General features: G+C 38.1%; 1 protein-coding gene across 1 annotated transcript in view; it reads left to right on the forward strand.

Annotated features, from left to right (window-relative positions):
- CNGB3 (cyclic nucleotide gated channel subunit beta 3) overlaps nt 1-23,836 on the forward strand; it is a gene marked incomplete at both ends in the record, with an annotated part of 169,663 nt that overhangs the window by 62,241 nt on the left and 83,586 nt on the right. The window contains 3 exons of the mRNA XM_080938559.1: nt 13,669-13,826; nt 14,942-15,079; nt 16,159-16,367. Of these exons, the coding sequence (XP_080794685.1) occupies nt 13,669-13,826; nt 14,942-15,079; nt 16,159-16,367 (505 nt within the window). The remainder of the gene's footprint in view (nt 1-13,668; nt 13,827-14,941; nt 15,080-16,158; nt 16,368-23,836) is intronic.

Genomic DNA, 23,836 nt, shown 5'->3' on the forward strand with positions numbered 1-23,836 from the left:
GCTATTATCAAAAAGACTGCTATGAACATGGTGAAACATGTGTCCTTGTTAGATGTTGGAGCTTCTTTTGGGTATATGCCCAGGAGTGGTATAGCTGAGTCCTCAGGTAGTACTATTTCCAATTTTCTGAGGAACAGCCAGACTGATTTCCAGAGTGGTTTTACCAGCTTACAACCCCACCAACAGTGGAGGAGTGTTCCTCTTTCTCCACATCCTTGCCAGCATCTGCTGTCACCTGAGTTTTTTATCTTAGCCATTTTGACTGGAGTGAGGTAGAATCTCAGGGTTGTTTTGATTTGCATTACCCTGATGACTAGGGATGTTGAACATTTCATTTGGTACTTCTTAGCCATTCTATATTCCTCAGTTGAGAATTCTTTGTGTAGCTCTGTACCCCATTTTTTAATAAGATTTATTTGATTCTCTAGATTCTAACTTCTTGAGTTCTTTGTATATATTAGATACTAACCTTCTATCAGATGTAGGGATGGTAAAGATTTTTTTTCCAATCTGTTGGTTGCCATTTTGTCCTTTTGAAAGTGTCCTTTGCCTTACAATTTCATGAGGTCCCATTTGTCAATTCTTGTACTTAGAGCATAAGCCATTGGGACTCTGATCAGAAAACGTTCCTCTGTGCCTATGTGTTCTAAGCTCTTCCCCACTTTCTGTTCTATTAGATTCTAACATCAAATTAAATGGTGAGAAACTTAAAGCAATCCCACTAAAATCAGGGACTAGACAAGGATGCCCATTATTTCCCTACCTACTTAATATAGTACTAGAAGCATTAGCCAGAGCAATCAGACAGCAAAAAGAGGTCAAAGGGATACAAATTGGAAAGGAAGAAGTCAAAATATCACCATTTACAGATGAGATGACATAATAGTGTACTTAAGTGACACTAAAAACTCCACCAGAGAAATCCTACAGCTGATAAACAACTGCAGCAAAGTGGCTGAATATAAAATTAACTCGAATAAATCAGTAGCCTTCCTCTACTCAAAGGATAAACAGGCTGAGAAAGAAATTAGAGAATCGACACCCTTCACAATAGTCACAAGGAATATAAAATACCTTAGGGTAATCCTGACCAAGCAAGTGAAGGATCTGTGTGACAAGAACTTCAAGTCTCTGAAGAAGAAAATTGAAGAAGACCTCAAAAGGCGTAAAGATTCACCATGCCATGGATTGGAAAGATCAACATAGTAAAAATGGCCATCTTGCCTAAAGCAATGTACAGGTTCAATGCAATTCCCATCAAAATACCAACTCAATTCTTCATAGAGTGAGAAAGAGAAATTTGAAAATTCATTTGGAATAATAAAAAAAACCCAGGATAGCAAAAACTATTCTCAATAAAAAAAAAAAAAAAAAAAAAAAAAAAAAAAAAAAAAACCTTCTGGGGGAATCACCATTCCTGACCTCAAGCTGTATTACAGATTAATTGTGATTTAAAAAAAAAAAAACAAACAAACAAAAAAAACTACATGATATTGGTACAGAGATAGGCTGGTAGATGAACAGAATAGAATTGAAGACCCAGAAACAAAGCCACACACTTATGGTCACTTGATCTTTGACAGAGGAGCTAAGAACATTCAATGGAAAAAGGACAGCCTCTTCAGCAAATGGTGCTGGTTCAACCGGCAGTCAGTTAGCATGAAGGAAAATGCAAATTGATCCTTTCTTATCTCCTTATACAAAGCTCAAGTCCACGTGGATCACAGATTGCCACATAAACTCTGTGTGGCTTTTTAAGCAGAGACACTCACTGGGAAGTCACTCCATTTGAAAAGGACAGAATAAAGCCCAGCTCACTGAATTTTGTGAGACTCACGTGTCACTCTGACAAAGCTAGTATAAGAGAAAAGTCAGAACTTCCGACTTTAAAAAAATATTAAGTGCTCCGACTTACAGAAAAGTGGGGCTCTTGATATTTTTCTACTGCTTGTTACTCACCTTATCATAAACTTTATTGTTAAGAAAGCTTGCAAATAAATTAAAAAATATCACACATCAAAATTAACCAGGCCCAAGATCTACAGTACTTCATAAACTTGCACACTGTTAGAAATGGCTTTCAAAAAGAAAGTTATGAAGGTTCACATTAAATTTTATACTTTTAGTGTTGAATATATTTTATGTCCTATCCAAAAATGAAAACAAAATCTATGAAAGCATTAGAAAAAGTTTTATGTTCTCCTTCATAACTTGTGTCCATTACCTGGATTTACTCCCCCCTCACCCCCTAATGTTTAATCTTGCTTGATGTTTGTCTTCATGTTATTCTGTGTATTATAGGCAGTTTTGATTACACATGTACATGTGTTATTGTCTAGTTTGCACTTTTGAGAAAGAATATGTGGTTTATTACTTTCTGAGGTTGTGTGACCAACCTTAATACTATACATTCTAAGTTCATCCATTTTTCTGCAAATTTATTAACTCCATTTTCCTTAAACTGAAATAATTCTTATCAAACATTGTTTATCAATCTTTCATATACAAAAGAAAAAGCAAACATTTTGAGGAGCTTCAGCAATAGAGATTCTCCTTCCACTTCTATAACCAAGGACAACAGCAAAAGCCTCTAATGATTGGGGGTCTCTTGGACAACCCTAATCAACAACTCAGCAACAGAGACTCTCCTTCCAGATTCTGACTCAATAGGCATAAGAGAAGGGAGTATGGGTGCTGCAAGAAATAGATATCTCTAAGTAATAAAGTTACAGAATTCCATGCTCCCCTTTAAGTATATTAGAAATGACTAAGGCAATCCGGCATGGGGTTAATACTGGTATCTGTTAACTGGGCATTTAGTCTAGGGGAGTGAAGTAACCTAGGACAGATTATACAGCCTTTGCTCAGTTGTCCCCAATAAGAGCATCTTGCAAAACTGTAGTTCCAACATCACAGCCTAAATATTGACATTAATAATTTAGCACCCTAATTCTAATTTTCTTGATTGTATTCGTACTAATTTATAAGTGTGTGCAGTTAATGTGTGTTTGCTTGTTTTTAAAGTGCTGAGGATCAGGCATTAGACATGCTACGCAAGCACTCTCTAAGTTACGTCCTCAGCAATGCTTTCTACAACATTACAGGTTCATATATCCACAGCAATGGACAGACAAGCAGTCTCTTCCGTGCGCCCTTTCCTAACCAAGCTTCCTTCCCTATGTCAGCAGCCCACCCAAGCCAGACCTGACAACTGCAAATCTGTTACCTACAAGAGTAATTTTGTCACTTAAAAAAATAGTTTACAAACAGAAGCATTTGGGCTATTAATTATAATTTTAATTTTTAAGATTGTATAATGTGGAATGCTATTCAGCTATAAAGAAAATTAAATGTTAAAACCTGCAGATCAGTGGATGAAACCAGAGAAGATTATATTGAGCCAAGACAACAATCATAGGAAATCAAATGTTGAATGTGCTTTCTCATCTGAGGTTCCTAACCCGAACCTTCAGATGTGAGTATAAACCTGAGTGACCACAGAAACCAGAAAACTAAAAAAAAAAAAAAGAGGCTGTTGTAATGGGTTGGGTGTACAAACAACCGAGAAGAGAAAACCATGGTACACATAGAGGGACAAAGAAATGAATACAGAAGAAAGGAGACAGAGTAAAATAACAGCAACAATGTCAAAGAGGTCATAAGGAATCATATTTTAACCATCAAAAATACCTATAATACATTTAAGTCCACATATTTGGACATATACATATATAACTGAAATAAAGATTCCTCGTTTGAGCTAACAATGCTCCCCTCTAAGAACTGTCTAACAATCACTTCAACACCATGTATGAGTCTCTCTTTTGAGTTGTTCGGGGCTCTCCGAGAGACACCCAAACATTAGAGGCTATTGCTGTTGTTCTTGGTTATAGAGGTGGAAGGAGAGGCTCCTTTGCTAAAGACACCATGCATTTCACACCAAGGACCCAGAGGGGCCAACGTGGACCCAACCTGAAATCCTATTTAATGACTAGCTTTCATAATTCCAGAAGGCTACACTGAGGTTTCCAAGGGAGGGAATAAACGGATAGTCCTAAACAGCGAAACTGGTGTGTGTGTCTTTTTATATATGTGGTGGCTTTTTAATGGTGACATGAGTTTCCTGCATCAGATCAACTGCAATCAGGAGTGTGGCAGTGCCCTGTGAAGGCTCAATGTCCCAGGGTAGGGAATGCCAGGGCAGGGAGGTGAGAGGGACTGGCGGGGTGGGTGGGAGGAGAAATGGGATAGGGAGATCCCAGAGGGAAAATGGGATAAAGGGATAACATCTGAAATGTAAGTAAAGATTCCAATAAAAGGAAAAATTTTTAAAGGACCATGGCAGTGATCTTGTCTAGTCAGCACAGATGTCTTCGAGGAAACATGACTGCTAAAAAAAAGAAAGTTATTACCAGCCGCTTGCATCTTTAGCAAAGTTTCAATACAGAGAGACAGAGTTCCAGTTCCAGTCTGTCATTGACCTTCAGCACTTAGCAGCCAATTTCCCATAATGCCATCTTGCCCATTACTAAACTTCTTTCAATAGAAGTTAGAGGTTTCATCCTTTCCCCAGTTAAAAGCAAGAGTTGAAAGAAAGAACGAAAGAAAGAAAGAGAGAGAGAGAGAGAGAGCCAGAGCCAGAGACAGAGACAGAGAGAAAGAAAGAAAGAAAGAAAGAAAGAAAGAAAGAAAGAAAGAAAGGAAGGAAGGAAGGAAGGAAGGAAGGAAGGAAGGAAGGGAGAGAGAGAGAGAGAGAGAGAGAGAGACAGAGACAGAGACAGAGACAGAGAGAAAGAAAGAAAGAAAGAAAGAAAGAAAGAAAGAAAGAAAGAAAGAAAGGAAGGAAGGAAGGAAGGAAGGAAGGAAGGAAGGAAGGAAGAAAGGAAGAAAGAAAGAAAGAAAGAAAGAAAGAAAGAAAGAAAGAAAGAAAAGGGAGGGAGGGGGAGGAGAGAGAGAGAGGGGGAGGGAGGGAGGGAGGGGGAGGAGAGAGAGAGAGGGGGAGGGAGGGAGGGAGGGAGGGAAAGAGAGTTACTTAAGTTCTACTGCTGTGGTATGTACTAAAAATGAATCTGTTACTAGGGTCCAAGAGGCTTCGCTCAGCAGGAGTCTCTCCAGTGGCCCCAGTCTCTTCCTTTATGCCGCAAGCCACCCTCTCCCAGCTGCGTCCCTACCAGCCGGGAACCTGGCTCACATTCTCCACAGCCACCATAATGCACAGACACCTTCACCAGTATTTGCACTTTGGTCCTTATGCTTCAGATTGGCTCACGGCCTCCGCTCAGCTCTGTTTAAAACAAGCAACGGTGCCACTATGAATGGCTCGCTCCTTCGAATACAAGCACCTCTCCTTTATTCAGAATAAGATGGGATATTCACTCTCCATGCTTTATTGTCATTAACTCTCTATCTAGAATATGTTACATCTCTTGTCTCTTACTCGTCCTTTGTGAGAAGAGAAGCAGCAGGTATTCTCCAGCCAAATGAAGTCTATGACAGAAAACGATTTGCTACCCACTTGCTTTTAAAGAGCCTGCCATAAAGACAAAACCCTCCAACTCCTATTGATCAGGAGTTGACAGACAGCCTGATTCTCCAGGACCCCAAAGTGGACCACGACCACCAGGGTCAAGTTCTCTTCTGCAACCCAGTGCCCCAGTGTGTGGAGACTCATGGCCTTATCTGCATGGCTAATTATCAACAACCTCGCTTCTTTTTTTTTTTTGCGTGGGTCTGATTTCCTTCTGTGCTATTTCTGGTTACTCTGAGGCTTACAGGCGATTTTACTCCATTGATTCACACAGTCCTTGATTTCCTTCTTGCTGCAAATTGCCTTCATTTGCATTTAGATTATTCAATTGCTCTGAATGGGCCCCCTCCCTGCCAGAAGCTCTGCATACACCTCCACTGGAAACTATGAATGAAGTCAATCTCAGCATGACCAGCTCTGCTAGCTTTCCCCAGACCTCAGTCCCACCAACAGCTACCAAGGCTGTGACAAACGTGGCTTTAAGGCAATTCACCTTTGGTTCAGGAGTTGAAGTTATTTTAAAATCCTCGTGAGACCTATTTCTTGATGTTCTCCGCCTCACTCCAATTTACTCTTAAGGAGGGGTGGAGGGTGGGAACTTGGGTCAGAATTCAACACAACCTCCATCTTGTTTTAACAGCGTTGGAGATCATTGTGTCTTAACAGCAGGAGTGGTGGGGGGCGGGGAGCGAGCCTTCTCTTTGCATATTTCTTCTGTGTGGTAAGGGCTGCTGGGCAGGGATTAACTCTCAAGGAAGTTTTCGCTTGTGTAACAGGGGAATGAGTAGACCACAGCATGAGACTTCATGAAGCTCAGTTTCTACCCACTCTCTTCTGTGCTATCAAAATACCCAACGTCTTCCACTGGCCTCCCGTCCTGTTACAAGGCATTGCCTTCTAAATCATTTCCTAGTGTAGTAGTTGTCTTTCCCCGAAAAGATCAAGGAAAGGGGAAAGAAGATTGATTCAGCTGATGATTTCAGAGCTTCAGCATATGACTAGTGGGACTTTTCCTTAGGGCTTTTGAGAAGCATGCCGAGAAGCTGCTCAGTTCCTGGCAGCTTGGGAGCAAAGAGAGCAAGACTTGAAGACATAAAAGTATGTAGTATGTTACAGTTAGATCAAGAATCTCTTAAGCTAGGAAATGTTATCATATACATATATTCATGACCATATGTACAAACTAATGTGTACCAACAATATCATATGCATATATGAAGTGATCAAGAATCCAGAATTTTCATAACACTTAGACATGAATGTGAAAAAGTTTGTCACGTTTATAGTCACAAAAAAATGCTAAAATGTTGAAGGTTTTATGGTGGATAGCCAGATCTTCTAATAAAAATCAGAATCCTGCGTCAATTCTATCTTTTTTATTCATAACCATAATCTCAAAGCAGTTATTTTTAATCCAGATATAGGTTTTGAGGTCATCTATCTGAATTTATCTTTATTACTCAAACAGGGCAAAAGAAAAAAAGATCTGTTCCCCTCTCTCCAAAATGCTTCTAAGTTAGAATATAATTCTGTTTGCCTAATTTCTGTTGTGGTCAATATTAGAAAATGGTGAATGGTTCCGAGCATCACACCACACTACCCCCTGCTACTCTCTGTCCCCAGTGGTATCTCCACCCCATAGCTAGCCACACATTGGTGCTGGCCACTCTCTGGCCCCAGCAGCGGCTTCTTGCTGCAGACTCTGCTAACATTCCCAGCAACCTGGTAAGATCAAAACTCTCGAGGCTTGTAATTCATCAATCAGATTTATATCACTAAATTCTCACCCCACAAAACATCCACACAATAAACTCAGAGCCAACTGATAATGATTAAAACTGCCCATCTAGAAAAGTTAATTTGTCCTGTAATAATCTATAAATTATGAATGCTTCGGTAGTGGATCCCAACGGATCTGCCACCTGAACCGGAAGCCTCACCTATCTACCTACAGGTTGTCTCCATCTTCCTTCCTGTCCAAAACGAAGTATCTTTTTCCTGCCTCCCCTCTTCCTCTCTCTGACCCTGAAGGCCCACCTACTCCTTGCCCAGTGATTGGTCCCCTGGAGTCTTTTTCACTGCTCAATCACAGGCCTTGTCTTATCTTGTGCCGGCCCTCACCTGCATATAGACCTCAACCACAAATTTCTATATGTAAACCCCCAAGATAGAAATAACAGGTTTAAAGGAAGCTTAACTACCTGGGTTTTTTTTTTTTTTAATTTTTAATCAGTGAATTACTCTTGAACAGAATTTAGCAAAAGCCAAAGTTTAGTCAAGATCTCATTGAAGAAAATAAATACTACTCTTAAACAAGCTTCAGATATCAAAGTTCAAAATGTTATTGAAAGAGCAAAAACATGTTCTGCATAATTTTCTTAACAAGATGCTTATGAATGGGGAGAAAATGACAAAACTTGGTGGCCTTATGCGTTTTACTTACCATTTTTTTCTTAAATATCACCAATAAGAGCTTTCTTGATAGCAATTAAAGGTCTCTACTCCCTGTTTGTGTGCAGTGTAAGACACCACTGACTCCCTTTCTCAAACCCTTTCTCTAATTTTGGTGTCATTTCTTTCTCTTAGACCCAGCTTTCTACTTGCTTCTTTGAAATTTCTTCTTTTTATGCTATTCTTTAAATGTCAACAAATACCAAGGTCATAAATCAGATCTTTTCTTGTTCTGTGCATACTCTTTCCCACAGAATAATTTCCATCATCTCTTCTAGACCAGTGGCTCCCACATTAACATCTCTAGCTCATTTCCCACTTCTGATATTCAGACTCAGGTTCTCAGATACCTGTATACTGAAATGCACTTAAAGAGGTCCTCATCCTAAATTCATGCCCGAAGTACAATATACAACATAGAGCTCCATCCTAGATGCCTGTGTGGAATCACAAGGATTCCTGAAGCCAACTCAGTTTCCTAGAGCACCCAAAACAAATGAGCACAGAATGAGATGCTTAAGATAGCAGAACTTAAGATAGCAGACAAGCGTGTGTGTCTATGAACCTTTCAGTTATCTATAATTTTAAAGTCTAGATTTAAACTTTTATTTCACTCTACAAGACCACAACAATGTTTGCTTGTGTTACTATATCTTCCTACCCTTTATATAATGAAGTAGTATTCATCCTCTAAAGTTCAACTAAAATACCTTCTTTAAGAACTTATTTGAGGGATTAAAGAGGTGTTAAGAGCACTGGCTCTTCCTTAGATCCAGAGTTCAACTCCCAACACATAATGGCTCACAACCATCTATAATGCAGGCATACATGCACACAAATATTGTATACATAGTAAATCATTAAATCATTCAAGAGAGAGAAAGAGAGAGAGAGAGAGAGAGAGAGAGAGAGAGAGAGAGAGAGAGGAAGAGAGAAAGGAAGAGAGAGAAAAAAAGAGAGAGAACTTACATGAGGACACCATCAACTCATTTCATCTCCCCATAAGACTGGTCAGCTTAAATAAAATGTATGTATATAATATAGATAGATAGATAGATAGATAGATAGATAGATAGATAGATAGATGATAGATAGATAGATAGATAGATAGATAGATAGATAGATAGATAGATAGATGATAGAGAGAGGTAGGTAGGTAGATAGGTAGATGATAAATAGATAGAAAGATAGACAGACAAATGTACATGTGTATGTATATATAACTTAGAATATTATTATACCAATTAAAACAAAATACTTTAATTTTTGACAACATTGATGTACAGCAAAACATAATGTTAAAAAGTCAGTGAAATTGTGAAGTCAAAATATGTTTCCTATGTCATAGTTAACCTACAACACCTCTGTGATTCACATCTCTGATACTGGCACAGTCCACTTTTCCGTGCTCACTTCCTAACATCTTCTACCTTCAAAATCTTGTCAGTGCTATGGTTGAGTTTGTTGATGTTGTGTTTTCATTAGGTGTTCTTATGTCTTTCACTGGGTGAGTGGATGAATGAATAAATGAATGAATGAATGAATATAGAAATAAAAAATATCAGTGAAGTATATAAGGGTGAATACCACATGTCTTCACTCATGTGGAGATTTAAGAAATTAATTTTATAGAAATATTCAGAGGAGTGATCATTGAGTTAGGGACTCACAGATAAAGAGACACTGGATTACAGATAACCAGACATAGTTATATCAGTTATATCAAAGAAGCAAATTCTAACGATCTATACATAGTAGGACAAGTACAGTCTACAGCAATCTGTTAACATTGTTATGTTTAAAGATTCTAAACTGAAGACATTAGAAGTGCCTAAAGAAATTACAGCAATAAACCCCTCATTTTAATCATTACAAATTATATACACGCACTGAGTTATCAGTGTACTCCATTATATGTACAATTTTACCTGATGAGATTTAAACTACAACAGCGGCCTTAAACTGGAGACCTCGTTTTACTTTATTTGCTACTTCCAAATTTCTTCTTTTTATGCCATTCTTTAAAGGTCAACAAATTTCAAGGTCATAAATCAGATCTTTTCTTGTTCCGTGTATGCTCTTATGTGTGTGCATGTCTGAGCGTGAGTATGTGTACATGCAATCAGACACACAAAGTCTAGGAGACAGTGTAAGATTCCCTGAAGCTTCAGTTACAGATGCTTGCGAACCACCCAAATCTGGTCCTCTGGAAGAACAGCAAGTACTCTTAACAGCTGAGCCATCTTCCAGGTCTGTCATAAATGTACCCCCATCATCACCACAGGTACCCACATGTAAATGTTAAGTGTTTGTTTCCTATCTCATTTTTCACAGTTAGCTCCTTCCCACATTTCAGTATTGAAAGCCTACATCTAATCCACCCAGACTATGAGTCATTACCCAGAAAGCAAGGGCCTCTAAAAACTCTGAAACAACTGTCAATTGTTCAATTTTAAACACCTCTGATTGAATTAAAGTAATGAGAAATTATAACTAAGTCATTGATGTAAAGGGGTTAAATTATAATTCTGTAGCAATTTCACAGTCAGATGGGACTTACAGATATTCAGGAGATGAGAAATATTCTCCTAAGATGTCAGGGTTTGAATTGGACATCTTGACAATTTAAGTTCCTGACTTTGTAACTGATGACCCAACAGCACTCAACTTTGCTTCTTTATAGATCTTTAATGCAATGAAGTAAATCAAATAAGGTCAAGGAAAAGGTAAGAAGCAGCAGTTTTATTGAATAAGCAATCATTAAAAGTCTGACTTGTCCTTAGTCTTCTGGGCTATAAAGAAAAGACCCTGCCCTTGAGCTTGAGGTTGCACAGATGTTTCTCGGCCATTCCATATTCCTCAACTGAGAACATTTTGTTTAGCTCTGTACCCCACTTTTAATAGGGTTGTTTGATCCTCTGGTGTCTAGCTTTTTGAGTTCTTTGTACACCTTACATATTAGGCCTCTATCTGATGTGGTGTTGGTAAAGATCTTTTCCCATTTTGTTGGCTGCCATTTTGTTTTCTTAACAGTGTCCTTAGCCTTACAGAAACTTTGCAACCTCATTAAGTCCCATTTGTTAATCTTTGACCTTAGAGCTTGAGCCATTAGTGTTCTGTTCAGAAAATTTTCTCCTGTGCCTATGTGTTCTAAGGTTTTCCCTACTTTCTCATCTAATAGTTTCATTTTATCTGGTTTAATGTGGAGATCTTTGATCCACTTACACTTGAGCTTTGTACAAGGAGATAAGAAAGGGTCTATTTTCATTCTTTGGCATGCTGAGAGCTAGTTGGACCACAACCATTTGTTGAATAGGCTGTGCTTTTTCCATTGAATGTTTACAGCTCTTTTGTCAAAAATCAGGTACATGAGGGCTCATTTCTGGATCTTCTATTCTATTTCATTGATTCACGTGCCTATTTCTGTACCAGTACCATGCAGTTTTCAGCACAATTGCCTTGTAATATAGCTTGAGGTCAGGGATAGTGATTCCCGCAGATGTTTTCTTGCTGTTGAGGATGGATTTCGCTATTCTAGGTCTTTTGTTATTCCAGATGAAATTGCACATTGATCTTTCTAACTCAATGAAGAACTGGGTTGGAATTTTGATGGGGATTGCATTGAATCTGTAGATTGCTTTTGGTAGGATGGCCATTTTTAAAATGTTGATTTTTCCAGTCCATGAGCATGAGAGATCTTTCCATTTTCTGAGATCTTCCTCAATTTCCTTCTTTAGAGGTTTGAAGTTCTTGTCATACAGGTCCTTCACTTCCTTAGTTAGAGTCACACCAAGGTATTTCATAGTTTTTGTAACTATTGTGAAGGGTACCTTTTCCCTAATTTCTTTCTCCACATGTTTGTCCTTTGAGTATAGGAAGGCTACTGATTTATTTGAGTTAATTTTGTATCCAGCCACTTTGCAGAACTTGTTTATCAGCTGTAGGAGTTCTCTGGTGGAATTTGTGGAATCACTTAAGTACACTATCATGTCATCTGCACAGAGTGATGTTTTTACTTCTTCCTTTCTGATTTTATCCCCTTGGTCTCCTTTTGCTGTCTAATTCCTCCAGCCAGAACTTCCAGTACTATGTTGAATAGGTAGGGAGAGAGTGGGCAGCCTTGTCGAGTCCCTGATTTTAGTGGGATTGCTTCAAGTTTCTCGCCATTAAATTTGATGTTGGCTGTTGGTTTGCTGTATATTGCTTTTATTATGTTTAGGTATGGACCTTGGATTCCTGTTCTTTCCAGGACTTTTAACATGAAGGGGTGTTGAATTTTGTCAAATGCTTTCTCGGCATCTAGTGAGATGACCATGTGATTTTGTTCTTTGAGTTTGTTTATATGGTGGATTACATTGATGGATTTCCTTATATTAAACCATCCCTGCATCCCAGGAATGAAGCCTACTTGGTCATAGTGAATGATCGTTTTGATATGTTCTTGGATTCGGTTTGCAAGGATTTTGTTGAGTATTTTTGCATCAATGTTCATAATTGAGATTGGTCTGAAGTTCTCTTTCCTTGTAGGGTCTTTGTGTGGTTTAGGTATGAGGGTTATTGTAGCCTCAAAAAATGAGTTAGGTAGTATTCCATCTGATTCTATCTTGTGGAATAGTTTGGAGAGTATTGATGTTATGTCCACAATAAATATCTGATATAATTCTGCACTGAACCCGTCTGGACCTGGGCTTTTTTTGGTTGGGAGGCTTTTGATGTCTTCTTCTATTTCTTTAGGTGTTATGGGATTATTTAGATGGTTTACCTGGTCCTGGTTTAACTTTAGAATCTTGTATCTGTCTAGGAATTCATACATTTCCTCCAGATTTTCCAACTTTGTGGAGTATAGACTTTTGTAGTAGGATCTGATGATTTCTGCTGGTCCAGGTGGCAGATGGGCCAAGCCCTGTCCTGTGCCCCAAAGCCGCTGGGTGGGAACAGAGGTCCCAATGCTGGGTTCCTGGTCCCTGGATCAGGCAGAGCAAGGTCGTGCTTTCCGTGCACAATCGGCAGAGATCTCTCTTCCCCCTGGCTACTCGGATCTCCTACTCACCAGGCCTTCATCTTTGGGAACTCATGAATCTTTTTCTTTTGTGTGGTATTGCGGTTCGTGATGGGAAACTCACAAAGAATCAATAAAAGTTTAAATGAATTAATGAATGAATAAATAAATAAATAAATAAATAAATAAATAAACAAACAAACCAAGGAAGAAGGAATGAGAAAAAGTAATAAGAGAGGAAGGAAGAAAGGGAGGAAGGGAGGGAGGGAAGGAGGAAGAGATAAAACAACAATCCTGAGATCTTGAGCTTTTTCCTCCCTCTCCATGATATTTATCTTCCCTAGGGTTATGAAGTCACAGCACCATCTTAGATTCTGACTGTCATGCCAACTTGTCTTATAGCGACAGGATTAATTATGGAACCACATCCTAAGGTCCTATTTTGTCAAGAATGACCATTTCCTGTTTTTAGAAGTGTAATTTTTCTAATAGCATATGTGCTACTGAAGTAAGTACCTACTATCTGATTTCTCAATAGCAATCTATGTTACACCAGAACTATTTCATTTTATTTTGGGATTTGTGTTGTCTCATTCAATTGAAAAATGGAGATATTTGTAATCTCAAATACATAAAGAAAAAAAATTGTATGTATCTTCTTAGGGACCTATCACCATTTTCCCTTGTTTAGCATTCAGACCAAAGTGCTTGAAACCTTGATTATAAATGAATATGCTGACGCCCATCTACACAAGCTAGTGGAGAGATTGCGTGAAAGAACTGCTTTCTACAAGAGAACCTTGACAGAGGGAGAGGACTCCCCCGAATTAGAAGGCAGCTCTCATACTGGTAAGCACTATTCTCTCAAAGTACTATCAAGAAGGAAGTTATAAAGAAGCATTGTTTGGCCAATTGTTCAGCTTAGAACTCAGATAAGCAAATTCTGAAACAATAATTCTAGATATCTTATATTAGTTTATTTTGAGAGAGATTCAGTAATCTAGGAATTGCAAGAGACAAACAAGGAAATTAGAGGTGAGGGTGTATTAGTGTGACTATGCAGGGCTGGATCTAGCAGAAAAATAAGAGTTACCCCCAAAAGAGAAAGAAGCTGAGGAGGGGTGACTCAGTAGCGATCTGAGTTCAGTCATCAGAACCCACGTAAAAAAAGCATCCTGTGAAGCATTCTCAAGAAAAATTTGAGACGGAAAAAAAATACAGAGCCCACCAGCAATACTGTTATGAGTTCTATTATTAAGATTAATCAATACTCAAATTATATGTAATGCATGGTACAAACACACAGAATAATTAATGGAAAGAGATTTAAAAATAGTACATAAAGGAGGGACAACTATTAACATGCTTAATAATAACAAAGATATGGGTATGATAAAATAATGAGAACAAATTATCAAAATAACACATCTTATGATTGATATGTGCTTAGTATGAATCATAATGAAGGAAGAGAAATGGCTGTTTAGGAACAGATAAACATTTTCAAGTCCAGCTATAGTGAAATGGAGTAGATCGGAGGGAAACTGTGTTTCCAACGGATACTGTGCACTATGCAGTAGTTAATGTTTGAAAAGATCAGGTTGCAATAAATCATAGTTTAGTAAATATATATTGAAGAAATAATATTTCGAACTTCATTTACCTTCACATAACTCAAAAGATATGTGTGAAATTATTTTACTCGGTGTCTTTATATTCACCACCGTTCTGTTTCATTTTTGTATATATTTAGGACATACAACATGATGTCTTATGACACATATAGAAAAATAAAGGCCACTAGTTTAAACATGGCAGTTTTGCTTTGCTTGCCTGATGGGAAGGGGAAGGTTTTCCAACATTCTAGTTTCATCAAAACCAATCGTTTTCTCATCAAGCTAACTTGTTTTCACCTAATAAACCCATTTCTTCTTGTTCTGTTTTTCATAACGCAACATCTACAGATGTATCACCAAAACAAGAGAATAATTCTAAGCTCAAAGAACACCACCAGGACACGTTGTCTTGCAAACTCCGAAGAGTACCCGTAAAAGAGTACCTAAGAAGAATGAGACTTCCTAGGAGCATAGATTCCTACACAGGTACCATCCAGGGGGTCTCACTGTGATGGCTGGCAGTCACTGGACCCCCTTCGACCCAGACATGTGGAGACAGCTTCAGTTTTCCCACAGTCTGTTCTATTTTGAAAGCATAATTGAAAATGTGTGATCTGGAAAAGCGTGTTTTCCTTTCTCTGTTGAAGACAGATAAAATATTCCTGTTTTCAAAGCCAGGCTAGGACTTTTTCTGGCCTAAATAATCTTTGAAAAGAAATTCTCAAGAAACTTGGCCATATGTATAAACACACACACACACACACACACACACACACATACACACAACATATGTATCCATATGTATACATGCATCTACACATTATATATATATATCCTCCCAGAGGCAAATGAAAGCAACATGTAAAGGTACACTGGGTGCTTCAAGAAACTGGTTCTCTCTTCTTTCACGGCCAATTCTCTTCTAGCAGGGTGAGGCCTTTCTCCTACTTTCCATGGGCAGATTTTAATTCCTGGGGTCTAAACAGCCTTTGCTTCAGGAAGACCTTGCCAGTGACAGATATAAAGCTTCCAGGAACCTGAATCAAAACAGTGAAGTTAGACCCTGGAATAGAGTCAATCTAGCCAAAAGACAAAAAGGGCACTGTCTACATTTAGAAAAAGTGATACTGCCATTTTTCCTTCTTTTTGAGCCTTTTACTCTAGACAAAACCGTGTTATCACCAAAGTCTCAGGAATGGGGAGACGTTTCACACTTAAAGTACCACTTACCATGTAAGCATGAGAACCTGAGTCTGGATTCTCAGCATCCATGTAAAAGCTGGTCTTGATTAATCCAAGCAACTGAATAGAAAAAGACAAATCCCAATGCTTGGTAGCTAGTCAGGCTAGCCAGTGGATGAACTAAGAGACCATATCTCAAAAACTATGGTGGAAACTCTCAGAGTTAGACACCCAGTGTCAGCCTCTAGTCTCTCCACACCAGGGCACCCACACCACGCCACACATACACACAAAGATAGTGCTGCACTTTGTCCACCTAAAAAGGAAATGCCTTAGAATGCTTGTGTAATGCCATTGCCATGACATCAATTCTGTTTTGATAGATCGGGCCTATCTCCTGTGGCTCCTGCTTGTCACCATTGCCTATAACTGGAACTGTTGGCTGCTACCAGTGCGCCTTGTCTTCCCATGCCAAACGCCGGACAACAGGAACTACTGGATTATTGCTGACATCATATGTGATATCATCTACCTTGGTGATATCTTATTGATCCAGCCAAGACTCCAGTTTGTAAGAGGAGGAGAAATTATCGTAAGTAGGGTTTGGGGAAATTGATCAATGAACAATGGCTAATTGGACTACAAAAAAAAAATCTAAGTTTGAAAGATTGTTTCATTTAATATTTGACTGTCTTTCTGTGGATAGAGCATTGTCAGGGTCTGAGGATTCTCTCCTGTCATCTCTATCTGATACTGCCTTCCATTTGATCCATTCTATTGGTAAATAATTGTATTGGGTTTCTGAATCACTACATGTGCTTTACATTTCTAAAGCATGGTTTTAGAATTTTTCTTTACTGAAATCTTTCCTATCCTTCATTGATGCCCTTCTTTTTTTTAATTGAACAACTTTATTTTAAAAAACAAAGATAAATGCACAGATTTTAAGCATTTCTTGCATAAAAGTATACGAATACATTTTTGTCAGTACTTGATTTTTTTTAAAGGTTTGATTGTGTGCATTAAAATCTTATTAGTTACAGTGAGCATTAAGTACATGTAAAACAAAATGTAACCTGGAATTAGTCAGTTTTCTTGGTGTGTAAAGATTAAGCATAATGGTTTTTCATTTTTCTTTTTCTTTTATTTATTTATTTTTTTGGGGGGGCCTTTGTTTTTTCTTGAACTTCACACAGTCTGTGAGTTGTTTCTGGGGTGTTCAGAGCTTTCTGGGGTTAGTATCCAATTATCAGTGACTGCATATTATGTCTGTTCTTTTGTGACTGAGTTATCTCACTCAGGATGATATTCTCTAGATGCATCCATTTTCTTAAGAATTTCATAAAGTCATTGTCTCTGATGGCTGAGTAGTACTCCATTGTGTAAATGTATCACAATTTCTGTATCCATTCCTCTACTGAAGGACCATTGATGTGCTTTTCTCAGCTGGTTTTTTTTTTTTTTTTTTTTTTTTTTTTTTTTTTTTTTTGTATTTTCTTTGAATTAATTTATGAGTTAGTTTTCTCTTTGATTTAATGTAAACAGCCTTATGATTATCCTTTTTAATTTTGTATGAAGTTTTGCCTAGCTCCTTTTCATTAGAATCCTCTTCTAAAGAGTTACTTTATAGAGCTCATATTGCCTTGTTTATACATATACTTCTAGATTAGAATGTGTGAATCTGGGGTTATTTTGATGCTTGCATTTTTACTATCTATTTCTTTCAGTAAAAGGGTTTCAATGTTCAAATGAGACTGAGTCGTGATAGATTTGAAGTACCGTTCCTCTCCACTGGTCTAGGAATGTTGTCCGGTTGCTATATTTGGTCCATTTATTCACAGAACCTTGTAGAATGTCCTATAACAGAGTGTTTGTTTATCAGAAGGGCTAGATGGTCCCATTGGGTAAATACCCTAACGTCTGGCTTAAAACATCCTCTCTTTATCTTGAGTAACTATTGGGAGATAGTGCAAGAAAAGTAGTACACTATATGCTAAGGCTAGAAAGGGGAGGAAAACATGGTAAAGATAGAGAATAGTATTATGTTAATTGAGGGGGGAAGAAAAAAATGTAGATACAACTGAGGAGTTGAAGTAGCAGGTTATTAATTCCATAGAAGGCTAGGGTTAATAAGAAGAGGAGGAGATGAGAACAGAAGCAGAGATGAGGTGAGGATAACGAAGAATAGACAGTACACAGTCTCTCCTCACCCTTTCGATAACAGCAATTTCACTGTACTACCCATATGGGTGGCTGCCAAGCATATTGAAATTCAAACTTTACAACTGAATCATATCAAAATGCAAAATTCCCAACCATACATTATTCAGATTTCCAGTGTTCAACATCATGAAGCTACTGTGCTGCGCTGCAAGGACTTGAGGTGCTGTTCTAAGATTCAGTAGTGGGAAAGCACTGAGAGGCTTTAGGCTCTCCTTCAGACGTCCAGGGAAGAGAGCACATGGACCGCCATGAGCAAATAAAAAGTCCATGATTATCTTACTTCATAGTGAATATCTTAGAACCTACTTCTTTTCATTCTCAACTTTCCAAATCCATCACGTCCCATTTCTCCGAATCAAATGCAGCAGATTTCAAGAGCCAACATTCTTATCTTTGAATGGGTGAATTCTTCTAGACTTATTTCCCATTTTGGAATTTCATAGTCGGTCTGTTTTTCAGACCCTTCTGAGGAAAGGTTCCCCAAGATGTCCCCTGTGATCCCCTTGTTACAAATTCCTATAAGGATTGCATAATTTGTGCCTTTTAAGATCAGAGTATGAAGGGTTAACTGCCATAACTCCAAGCAACCCAAAATCCTATGAATTATTGAATAAGAGACCAGGCTTCTTTAATCTGAATATTTTCTTTTGAGTCTTCAGAAACTCTTTTTTTTTCCTTTATTGGATATTTTCTTCATTGACATTTCAAATTTTATCTGCTTTCCCCTCTGGAAACCCCCATCCCATTCCCCAAACCCTGCTTCTATGAGAGTGCTCCCCCAGCCACCCTCTCCCTCTTGCCTCCCCACCCTGACATCCCCCTATACTTGGGGCACCGTGCCTTCACAGGACCGAGGGTGTCTCCTCCTATTGATGCCAAACAAAGCCATCCTCTGCTACATATGTGGCTGGAGCCATGGGTCCATCCATGTATAAACTTTGGTTAGTGGTTTAGTCCCCGGGAGCTCTGAGGGGTCTGGCTCGTTGATACTGTTGTTCTTTCTGTGTGGTCACAAACTGTTTTCCAAAATACGAAAAGAGTATTTCGATTAATTCTTATTTTTAATTTTGGTTTTCTGGAACATGTATCTTATATTTAACGTTTTTTTTTTTTTTTTTTTGAAAGGGTTCTAATGGCAATAATAGCCAAAGCTGTAGCAAATGTCTATTTATGATAATTCCAGTGAAGATTTCAGAACATAAGTTTATTCATTGCCCAAGCCTGGGGCTCACAGCAGCTTGATGGATGATAATGATGGTGATGGTGATGGTGGTGGTGGTGGTGATGGTGTACAAGTGAGAAGTAACAGTACCAAATTTTAAAAAAAAAAAAAACAGTAATTTCAGCCTCTATTAGATGCACAAAATCAATGTTTGACAGATGGAAGATGACAAAATCACTAAAAGGAGACTTTTATTTTCAACTTCCTAAGAGATGTTTACACACAATAGAGTGTTAAAGCCATGAAAAGCAATCAATAAAAACCACACTCAATAAACTCTAGTTAAAATGCATTACCACAAAGCAGCAACTAATTGCTTTGTTTGTTCAAAAGAAGTTTAATGGCTCCTTTACTTTAGAGTAGGTAGTTTTAGCCTTTGAAAGTTGATTACATTTGGTACAAAGTCTACGTATGTTGAATTCCCAACCTGAAGGTCTCCCTGTCTTCATACTCTCGTTAAGTGATACCACAGAAGTGTTCATTCATCTATTGAACAAATATTAATATGCCTACATGTACAAGGTACATGTGCCCAACTACGTTCTAAACTAGAACCATATTGCATTTAGTTGATGCCCCGTGGCTCCAGAACTGGAACGTGGCAATATTAATTCTGCAAGTCTTTTAGAAAAAAGATTGATGTGCAAACAGCCACAATGAAAAAAACCATAAGTTTACATGTGTTCTCTATTTATTAACAGCACCTTCTGAAAATGATGCTCTATAGAGAACAAAACACCAACAAAGGTGCCTCATTCGAAAAATTCTCTTATGTGCAGCTGAAGTCAAGTTGGCAGTGGATGTTAGGTTATTTGCATGGGTTTTTACTGTGTATGCCTATGACTGTGTGCGGATGCATGCTCACAGGTACTTTGGTGTTTGTGGGAAGGTAAAAGGACAACTTGCAATAGTTAGTGCTTCCCTTCTGTCATATGGGTTCTAATTTTAGTGAATATGCTGTTAACTGCTGAGCAAGCTCATTGGCCCAGCTCTATGTATTGGATATGAGACATTGGTACAAGTTTTGAGTGATAAAGTTCACACAAAGGATCTGTGGGAATGTTTAGTACCAACTAACAACCATGTCAACTAGGCCCAGGAAACTGCTTGGCACACTCAACCTTCACAATTACTGTTTACAAAAGTGACCTGAATTCCCTTTACACTCTAGATATTTTGATGATATTTATTTTGTTTGGCTTTGATAAATAAAATATAGGCTAACTGTAAGTACCTAGAAATAAATAGACCACAGTCAAATTTTATAACTAAAAATTACTGACAATATTATTTGAAGAAACTGAATTAACTCTCTCTTCTACTAAATTAAAAACAGTCTATTTTATAAGTCTATGACAAAGCTTAAATAAGATGATATGTACACGTACCCCAAGATATGGCTAGAAGGAGTAAACTCTCATAAATTGAGTGAATAAACATGCACACATTTATTGTCTATTTTTTACTGTGACTTTATCTGTCTTTCTCACCTGACAGTAAATTTCTGAAAGGGGAGAACAGTATTCTGTCTCATTTTCCTATCTCTCCTTGGAATTCAAGGATATTCGAGACATGCTTGTAGGAGTGAATACAAAATAAAGCTGGCTCTGGATTATCATTCTTTGAGTAATTCTTTCACTGAATGTGATAGTCTTTTTTAAAATACTCTTCTATATAAAATTGCAGGATTATTGATCAGAGGAGGCAAATAATAACTAAACATACTAGCATCTGAGTACAGCATCCTCTAAGACTGTTAGGATGGAATTTAGATGTAATTAGCATACCCTTTTTAAGGTAAGCCCCCATCCCTAAAGAAATGCCTTCTGCATAGTAAGCAGGCTTGAGAGAGAGAAGAAATTAAAAACAGTGACATTTTCAAACGTAAGTGCCTAATTGTCACCAGTAAACAGACTGATCTTCATAAAGCTGATAGTGCCAAATTTATTTAGCGCTCAAAAGAACAGGGATTTTAAAATTGCTAAATACCACTTTCCTTTAATCAAGCATTTTTACCTGTTTACATCTATTCAATCACGAAGTTATAGACTCTGAAAGGAAAGGTATGAATGTGAAAAGGAACTTTCTGGTTTGTGGGAGAATACAGTGTGTGAACTTAGTAGCTTGGCATGTGACTTGTGTCCCTCTGTCTGTATTGGGGCTTTGATGAAGCTGACTGATTATACTCAATCTTTCTTGGCACAAAATTTATAAGACTACCAACAACACTTGACTATGTCTACCTGTGGATCAATAATTCCATTTTCTTCATCTTACAAACCGTTAAATTACCATATCTTACACATTTCAATATATTTCTATAAAATTTACTGAGTGTTTGGGGGTAAAAGGGGTAACCAAAGTAGGGGGAGAAGGACTAGGAACTGAGCTGACTGGAAACTCAGGGGGAATGATGGGATACATGTGTGATGTATATGTGTGTTCGTGTTTACATGTGATCATGTGTGCATCTGCATATGTGTATCTCTGTGTGTCTGTATGTTTGTGAATGTGTGGGTCTCTAGTGTGCATCATGTGTATCTGTTGTGTGTCTGTGAGTCTGTTTGTGTCTCTGTGTGTATATCTGTGTATGTAAATGGAGGCCAGAGGTTAATGTCAGGTGTCTTTACTCGGACGCTTTCCGCCTTTATTTTGTAAGAGAGAGTCTCTCACTAAATGGAAAGACCATAAATTTGGCAGCACTGACTAGCCCCTGAGCATTAGAGATTTGCTCATCTCTACCCACACATACACATAGCACTTAGTCTGTAGATACATGCTACTGTGACCACCAACTTAGGTTTTCATGCTTCTGTGGCAGGCATTTTACTAAATGGGCCATCTAACGAGCCTCAACTAATTAATCTTTAACATTACTTGGAGACAATTAAAAACTATATTAAATAGTAGGGATGATTAGATGATAAATATTGTTAAACAATGATGTTGCTTCTGAATGTCCTAGTTCTGACATTGAAATCAATTGTTTATAAGAAATTTCTTCCTACCTATAACTGAAATATGAGTGTGTGAGTGTGTGTGTGTGTGTGTGTGTGTGTGCATGCACATGCACATGTATACACACTAGAATTGTTAAAATTTGAGAATTGATCATTTTAGGTCTCACTGTTAAAGTCTTTCTACCCAAGTCATGCATATCACACATAGATGTCCTTACTAAGCACCTACTGAGATTAGACACTTTAGGGAACTGAGAAAACAAAGGCCAAAGATGTGTGCCTAATGTTGTACAAAGCTCAAGCAGGAAGGAGAAACAAACAGAAGAAGAAGAAATACAGTGAACCTCTATATTTTATTAACATAGGTCATCGAGTCCTGACCGATAGTTGGTGATATCTATACCCTTCTACCTTTGCAATACAGGAAATGTGATCTGGGTTCCAAGAACAACCTCATCAAAAGTGTTCAAGAAAGAAACTGACATGTTCCAGGAACTGTGACACAGAGAAGGATAAGACAGGGGGACAGAGAAAGCACAGCCCGATGAACTAAAAGGAATTTGAGGGTTTTTTTTTTCTTTCTGAAAATCATATAGGGTCATACAATTTGACATAAATATAGATTAAGAGCTCTAATTTAGGGAACAAGGAAACTCTTAAAAAGACAGCATTTAATTGGGGCTGGCTTACAGGTTCAGAGGTTCAGTCCATTATCATCAAGGCAGGAACATGGCAGCATCCAGGCAGGCCTGGTACAGAAGGAGCTGAGAGTTCTATATCTTCATCTGAAAGCTGAAAACAGAATACTCACTTCCAGACAGCTAAGATGAGGGTCTTAAATCCCTTGCCCATTGTGACACACCTACTCCAACAAGGCCACACCTACAAATAGTGCCACTCCCTGGGCCAAACATATTCAAACCATGACAGAGAGCATTGTCTGGCATTATGAAATGTCTAAGGAGAACCCATGTCAGGGAAGCCATTACCAAGAGAGACTGAGTAGGCTTGAGAAGACCAAAGATTGATGGTAAGTTCAGTTTTACTGAACACAACTCCTGGATGTGATGTTGGGTGGAGAGATTAGGTGTGATAGTCTTGAAACTACAAACATGGCTGGGATTTCTCAGGAGGTAAGTATAATGAGAAGAGGACATAACAAAATTTTGAGGTTTGCTACATTTTAAATGGCCAGCGGATGGCTTCATAAGCAACTCAAACCGGTACACCAAAACTCGCATTTCTGCTTCCTTGAAAAAGAAAATGCTTACAAAAAGAAAAAGAAAACATTACAAAACTCACACCCTTCTCTTCAGGACTCTATCTTTCCATGTACTCAGATATTTACTAAGCTCATAGAATATTCCAGACACTGGTTTACCCAATTGTCAAAGTCAGTCCCGTCCTCAAGAAGATTACCGTTTAACCAAGCAATCTGAGTTTGAGTGTCAAAGCTAAGTAAGATGATAGAAGAGATCTAACCCCACAAACTTGTCCTATGATGTACACATGCGTGCGCATGCACATACACACACAAACACACACACAATATAATTATATACACAATGGTAAATAAAGATATTTTTAAAAACCCAAGAAATATATCATACATCATATACCATATACCATATTTTATCATATATCATCATATATCAT

The sequence above is a fragment of the Micromys minutus genome (genome assembly GCF_963924665.1).
Source record: "Micromys minutus genome assembly, chromosome: 26".
Taxonomy (NCBI): Eukaryota; Metazoa; Chordata; class Mammalia; order Rodentia; family Muridae; genus Micromys; species Micromys minutus.